The sequence below is a fragment of the Thamnophis elegans genome, chromosome 13 (genome assembly GCF_009769535.1).
Source record: "Thamnophis elegans isolate rThaEle1 chromosome 13, rThaEle1.pri, whole genome shotgun sequence".
Lineage (NCBI taxonomy): Eukaryota > Metazoa > Chordata > Lepidosauria > Squamata > Colubridae > Thamnophis > Thamnophis elegans.
This window is the reverse complement of record NC_045553.1, coordinates 7,410,825-7,418,046: the sequence shown is the minus strand read 5'-3', so window position 1 is coordinate 7,418,046 and position 7,222 is coordinate 7,410,825. Positions and strand designations below refer to the sequence as shown.

Below are 7,222 nucleotides of genomic sequence, written 5' to 3'. Positions count from 1 at the left end.
TTTCGGAGGCAGAGAGGGGGCCAGGGCCGTATGCCAGTTATCAGCTACCTTCAGAGTCAGACATCGGTGAGGCAGACGAATAGCTGGAGCCTGTTCCCAATATGCATATGGGCAGAGCTGCCAGGAGAAGGGAACAGCTAAGAAACAAGGGTTGACTCGGGAGTAAAGCCACAGGTTGAAGGTGAATGGCCCCTCCCATAGGGAATAAAGAGGAGCGAAAGGGGATTGGAGTTTGCAGGAGACAATTAATTCAACTCATTAGGTTGAAGATCTGTTCCTGACTTCTTGCCAAGGAATTGCTGCTACAGCATGGTGTTTGGAAGATATCAGCCTGGCAGCTCTCCAAGCCTGATAAAGGTTCGTAGTTCTGAAATCTCATAAAAGACTGTTTTCCGGGACTTTGCTAGAGGAATTGCCTTTAACCTAAATGGAAGAGGTTTTATCAGGATGAGAAGTCAGCTTCATGATCTTGGGAGGCCTAGGTCACAACAACACCATCAACAGGAAGCTCAAGAGTTGATGCAACCACCAATGATGCTTGAAGAGAGCAAAGAGCATGAGAGGTTTTGCCTTCCTTCCCCATTGTACTGCATCACTGTGCCATGAGCTCCCTGGGTTTAAACAGCAGAAATAGAGGGCTTCATCTTCTGCCAGGGCTCCTGTTATGGTCAGGGACATGACATTCCCCGACTTGGATGCAGAGAACCGTGCTGGCACATCAGACATTTTGATATTGGTGTTGTAAAATAAGAGCTGGGGTGGTTTGCCTGGATGTTGCTGGACCCACCAAGGGTGATTGCCATCGGCGATGACTCCAGTAGAGTATCTGCAGGATATGGTGACTGTCCCACCAAGAGGCACCGATTCTGGGTCCTTCAAGCTTTGCAGCTGCTGAAGGCTGAGATCTGCAAGGAAACACAGCAAAGAACTGCTTATTTAAGGGACCATGGCCACCATTTGAGAGAAGACACAGCTTCTCTCTTCCACCAACTCCATGTAGCTCACCAATGGTAGCAAGGAATACGGCCAGAAAGAACATGCTGCTTATTCGGTGGAGATAAGACACGTTCATCTTCTTGACATGACAGGATCTTCTCTTGGGGTCAACCCAGTTGTTCTTAAATCCCCAGAGGCCAAAAAACATCAGTTCCTTCATGCAAATCTTTTGCACCTTTATCTTCTGTCTCTGGCTGTTGAAACCACCACATGAGAAACTCTGGCACCTATTTGATTGGTTCTGTGTTCGGAAGAAACCTGTGCATTCTATCCTCTGCTCATGACTTGCTTCGAAAAGGTGATGGTAGAAAGGTTTGATACGAATAAGGGTGAACACAATTGAGATTCAGAACTATTTCCAAAACAAATTATTATTATTATTTTGGAATGTAGGATAGTTAGATCTTCTGATAATGGGTGGAAACTGTTCCAGGCCAACTCAACAGATAAACTGTCCTAAGTCAACTCAGCAAGGAGAAGGTTGGGGTGAATCCTTCGAGTCCTCCATATATTGTGGAGTAAAAGTTGATTCCTTCTCCTCTGGATGGCCAAAGGGATGGAATTGTAGGTGTTGTACAGAATGCATGGAATAAAGTCTTTCAGAGTGGTGAAGAGCCAGGCATCATCTTCTTGTCTCAATTTACACATATAAACTATTGTCTTCCTACTTGGGTACTTAAACTTGGTGGATTTGAACCCAGAGAGTCCAACTTAATTTTCAAATATGGCATTCAAAGAGAGGAGAAAAATTCCTCCCTGATATTTACGCTGACTCTTTCTTTGGACCTTGCCTTGATCTACTTCCTCACAGGATGATTATTTGTTTTCTCCTCTTTTGTGTGCCAGAAATGGATGCTTTGAAAATAAAGTGCAAGAACCCCAGGAGTAGTTGTTATTGTTGGTGAAGTTTTGGTAGGAAGAACAACAGCAGCCCCTACTGGTCTTTAACCTACACTCCTCCTCCACTTTCCCCTGTTCTTCTTCTTCTTCTTCTCCTCCTCCTCCTCCACCTCCTCTTCCTCTCTCCTCCTCCTATTTCTCCTCCTCCTCCTCCTCCTCCTCCACCTCCTCCAGATTCTTGCCTTCTATTCTCCACCACTCCATCTTCTCTTCTTTCCATCCTCCTCCTCCATTTCACCTCCTTCCTTCCTTCCCCTGTCTCCTTCTTCCCCCTCCATTTCTCCTCCTCCTCTTCCTTCCTCCCCTTTCTGTCTCCCTCCCTGTCGTCTTCCTCCTCGTTCTCTCTTTCTATTCTCCATTTCTTCTCCTTACTCCTCTTCCATTTCTCCTCCTCTTCCTTCCTTCCCCCTGTCTCCTTCTTTCTCCTCCTCCATTTTTCCTCCTCTTTCTTCCTCCCCCTCTGTCTCCCTCCTCCTTCTTTCTTTCTATTCTTCATTTCACCTCCTTCCTCCCTCCCTGCTCTGTCTCCCCCATTGTCCTCTCCCTCCTTGTTCTCTCTTTCTATTCTCCATTTCTCCTCCTTCCTCCTCTTCCATTTCTCCTCCTCCTCTTCCTTCCTTCCCCCTGTCTCCTTCTTTCTCCTCCTCCATTTTTCATTTTCTTCCTTCCTCCCCTTCTGTCTCCCTCCTCCTTCTTTCTTTCTATTTTCCATTTCTCCTCCTTCCTCCTCCTCCTCCCTCCTCTGTCTCCCTCCTCCTCCTCCTCCTCTTCCTCCTCCTTCTCTCTTTCTATTTTCCATTTCTCCTTCTCCTCTTTCTTTCTTCCCCCTCTGTCTCCCCCCTCCTCCTCCTCAATGGGACAACTATTTGAACCACAATATTATAAGGGCTCCTTCCTTAACTAGGGAGATGGATTAGAAGACCTCCAAGGCCCTTTCCAGCATTGTGATTCTAAGTTTGAAAAAACCCTGCTCTATTCAAAATGTCCCTTTATCTTCAGATTCACTACAATGTCAACAGGAAGCTCAAGAGTTGATGCAACCGTTAATGATGCTTGAAGAGAGTCAAGAAGGACAGAGTTTTTGTCCTCCTTCCCCATTGCACTGAACCACTGTGTCACAAGCCCCCTGGGTTCAAACAGCAGTAATAGATGGCTTCATCTTCTGCCAGGGCTCCTGTTATGGTCAGGGACATGACATTCCCCGACTTGGACCCAGAAAACCTGGCTGGAACATCAGAAGGTTTGAGACTGGTCTTTTAAACCAAGAGCCGGGGTGGTTTGCCTGGAAGTTTCTGGGCTCACCAAGGGTAATTGCCATCGGCGATGACTCCAGTAGAGTATCTGCAAGATATGGTGACCGTCCCTCCAAGAGGCACCGATTCTGGGTCCTTCAGACTTTGCAGCTGCTGAAGGCTGAGATCTGCAAGGAAACACAACAAAGGACTGCTTATTTAAGGGACTATGGAGAAGCCTTGGCCACCATTTGGGAGAAGACACTGCTTCTCTGTTCTACCAACTCAATGTTGCTCACCAATGGTAGCAAGGAATATGACCAGAAAGAACATGCTGCTTATTCGGGGCAGATATGACACGTTCATCTTCTTTTGAAGCAAATGGATCTTCTCTTGAGGTCAACCCAGTTGTTCTTAAATCCACAGAGGCAAAAAAAAAAAATCGGTTCCTTCATGCAAATCGTTTGCAGCTTTATCTTCCATCTCTCTGGTGGAACAACCACAAGAGAACCTCCTGCACCTGCTAGACACATTGTGTCTCTGAAGGGTCTTCTCAACTGTATCTGCTACACATGGTTGACTTCAAAGAAATTGGAACAGAAAGTCTTCCAATGAATAAGAAAGAGCTGAAATATTTGAGAATTCAGACACTCTAGGAAGCTCCAGGAAATTTGGGAGGAGAAGGTGAAAATGAACATCTGGATAGACGGCTCTCACTTGTCAAGGGCCAAAGCCGGTTCTCCGTATAATTTTGCAAGAATGTCTTGGCAATAATTACACCTTGCAAGAAATTGTAAGACTTGTGTGGAATCACCATGATTCATATAAGGTCAAGCAAGCTTCTTTTTCAAGCTTCATCTTTTTCTCTTCTCTCAGATATTAACCACTACCTGAAAATATTTGGACTACCTGGAAATTTTGAGGACATTCTATTCGTTGACTAACATGATCAATGATTCCAGGTTAAGTTCCAAACCTGGTTTGATGTAAATACCATGTTTTTTTCTACTGCATCTTTCATTCTTCCCTTTGTCTACATGAAGCACCTCTTTGAGATCATTCTTTTTCATTCCTTCTCTCTGCACTTCCCTAGATCGAAAATAGATGCAATCCTCAAGACAATTGAGGATAAGAAACTTGAATTGGGGGTTTGGTTTCATAAGAAGTACCACAGCATCACCTGCTGGTTTTATACATCTCTCCACCGGGAGCCACAAAACCCTTTTGACATCTAAAATGAAGATAAAACTGCTTATATCATTTTTAAAAATCTTTATGCTATGTATAAAAAAAACTATAGGGTGTTGCATTTATAAAATCAATGAACTGCTACAGAGAACACAATGTTTTATTTCTGCATGCAACAAAAACATTTTGAACTCCGGGAAAAAAAAGATGGGTCGAAAAGCTCAATGAAGCTTGCATGCTCCTGAGTGTCGCACATTGGCAGTTGTGACACATATTTTGAGCGACAGGGAGCCAGATGAAAGAGCCACATGAGTTGCTCCAGAGTTGCAGGTTGCAAACCCATCCTAGTTCATTCTCCTTCTCCTCCCTCCCATCCCAGCAACACACAAACACACAGACAAATACACAAATGGAAAACTGCACATTAAGGGAGGAATAATATTCATATAAAGTTATGAAGTAAAGGAGATGAGCAGGATGAGACTGAGGGTGGGGTTAAATGCACCATCAGTTTGGAATCCTTACATTCCTACAAGACCAGCTTCCCCTGACTCTTATCTACTGTAGTTCCACTTTGGCATGGCCATTAGTAGATCATTTTTTTCTATAGGTAGCCTGTAATAAATATGTTTTGAACTTAGCTCTTGCTTCCTGGTTTCTTGCATATGACACGGAGGACAGAACATATGTAAAAAGGATATGGAGACTCTAGAAAGAGTGCAGAGAAGAGCAATCAAGAGGATTAGGGGACTGGAGGCTGAAACATATGAAGAACAGTTGCAGGAACTGGGTATGTCTAGTCTAGTGAAAAGAAGGACTAGGGGAGACATGATAGCAGTCTTCCAATATCTCAGGGGTTGCCACAAAGATGAGGGAAGTCCCCAAAGCACCTGAGGGCAGGACAAGAAGCAATGGGTGGAAACCTATCAAGCAGAGAAGCAGCTTAGAACTAAGGAGAAATTTCCTGACAGAACAATTGGCCAGTGGAACAACTTGTCTCAAGAAGTTGTGGACACTCCAACAGTGGACATTTTTAAGAAGAGATTGGACAACCATTTTTCTGAAGTGGTGTAGGATTTCCTGCCTGAGCAGGAGGTTGGACTAGAAGACCTCCAAAGTCCCTTCCAACTCTTATACTATTCTATTCTATTCTATTCTATTCTATTCTATTCTATTCTATTCTATTTTATTCTATTCTATGTAAGAGTGGTAGTAATAGACCCATCGGCAGGCATAAATGATGACACCACAGGTGTAGAGTTCAAACTATCTATTTTATTGTTGTATGCCTATTTCACAGGAATCTCCCTCTAGTGGCAGCTTCTGCCAGAGAAAGTTTAGATAAAGCTATATTTTGTGTTTGTGATAAAGACCCTAACCCTTTGAAAAGGTGGCTCCTAAATACAGTAGAATTAGGAGAAATAGTAAAATGCAGATCGTTCTTGGCTTACAGCCATCCATTTAATGACCATTTGAAGTTACAAGAGCACTGAAAAAAGTGACTTATGACCAGTGGTGAAATTCATTTTTTTTTATTACCGGTCCTTCCCCACTCCTGGGGGAAGGATACTACAAAATCTCCACTCTCACCCCACTCTGGGGCCAGCCAGAGGTGGCGTTTGCCAGTTCTCCAAACTACTCAACATTTCCACTATGAGTTCTCCAGAACCTGCTGAATTTCACCCCTGCTTATGACTGTTTTTCACACTTCATGACCATTGCAGCATTCCCATGGTCAAAATTTGAACGCCAGGCAGCTGGCATGTATTTTTCACAGTTCTGGTCCCTTTTGCGACTTTCTGACCAGCAAATAAATGGGGAAGCCAGATTCACCTAACAACTGTGTTACTACCTTAACAACTGTGGAGATTCACTCAACACCTCTACCAAAGAAAGGTCACAAAATGTGGGCAAAACTCCCTTCATAACTCTCTTGTTTAACAAGGGAAGTTTTGATCCCAATTGTATTGCAGGTATATAAGTTTCGGGAACAGCGTTCAATGCTTTGTAGTTCCGCAACTTTCATCTGCAGATGCCTGACGTGGTGTGACAAGTGAAAGGTTTTTGTCTCAGTTCCCCATAAAACTCAACCACTGTGTGCCCAGTAAGTTTGTAGTCCCATGTGCTACAGTAATAAACAGCGTCGTCTTCCACTTGAACTCCACTGATCCCCAGATTCCAGATGTTCTGGGAGGCATCGGGGGAAACGCTGAACCTCTCTGGGACCCCAGTTCCCCTGACTTGATCGGTACTGGTATAATAGTGGTACAGAAAACGTGGGATGCCACCTGGTTTCTGCTGGTACCACCTGGCTCTCTCGCGGTCAATGGAGTAGCCACTGTTCATTTGACAAGGGATGTTTAATGTTAACCCTGGAGACGCAGTCAGGGAGGCTGGTTGAGTTCGTATCAGCTGGGACTCCAAACCTGCAACCAAATAAACACAAGGAACTATGTTAGCATGTCTACTGGATGGTTCTTGATGGAACAGACAAACATCTTCTCCTTGAAAAGAACCTTCAACCAATGGTCTGGACTCACCCGAGAAGAGCCATCCCAGGAATAGAACAGAGTAGGCCCACAACATTGTAAGAGGGATGAGCACACCGATGAATTCTCCTGCCCCTCTCGATCCTTTCAAATGCCTTATATTGAAACCATGGAGGCAAAATCTTTTTTATGCAAATATCATCATCCTTGTGATGTCACAGGAGGACTCTGGGAGGATTTAGATTTAAAAGGATGCTTTCCAGTCTACTGGAAACTGATCCACAACCAGAAGTGCATTTCAAAAGACAACTTGACTGTCTTGAAAATGAAAGTGTTTCATTTTTCATCCAAGAAGCTTCTTCAGTCCTTCTCCAAGAACTTGAGTTGTCTTGCATGCTCAGAGAAAACCATTTCCCT

The 7,222-nt window shown here is 44.1% G+C and overlaps 1 gene segment (V, D, J or C); it reads right to left on the bottom strand.

Annotated features, from left to right (window-relative positions):
- Nucleotides 1-6,338: 6,338 nt before the first annotated feature.
- Nucleotides 6,339-6,932, bottom strand: LOC116516755. The segment is given in 2 exon segments: nucleotides 6,339-6,742; nucleotides 6,857-6,932. Coding segments are annotated over 2 exon segments (450 nt in total).
- Nucleotides 6,933-7,222: the final 290 nt, after the last annotated feature.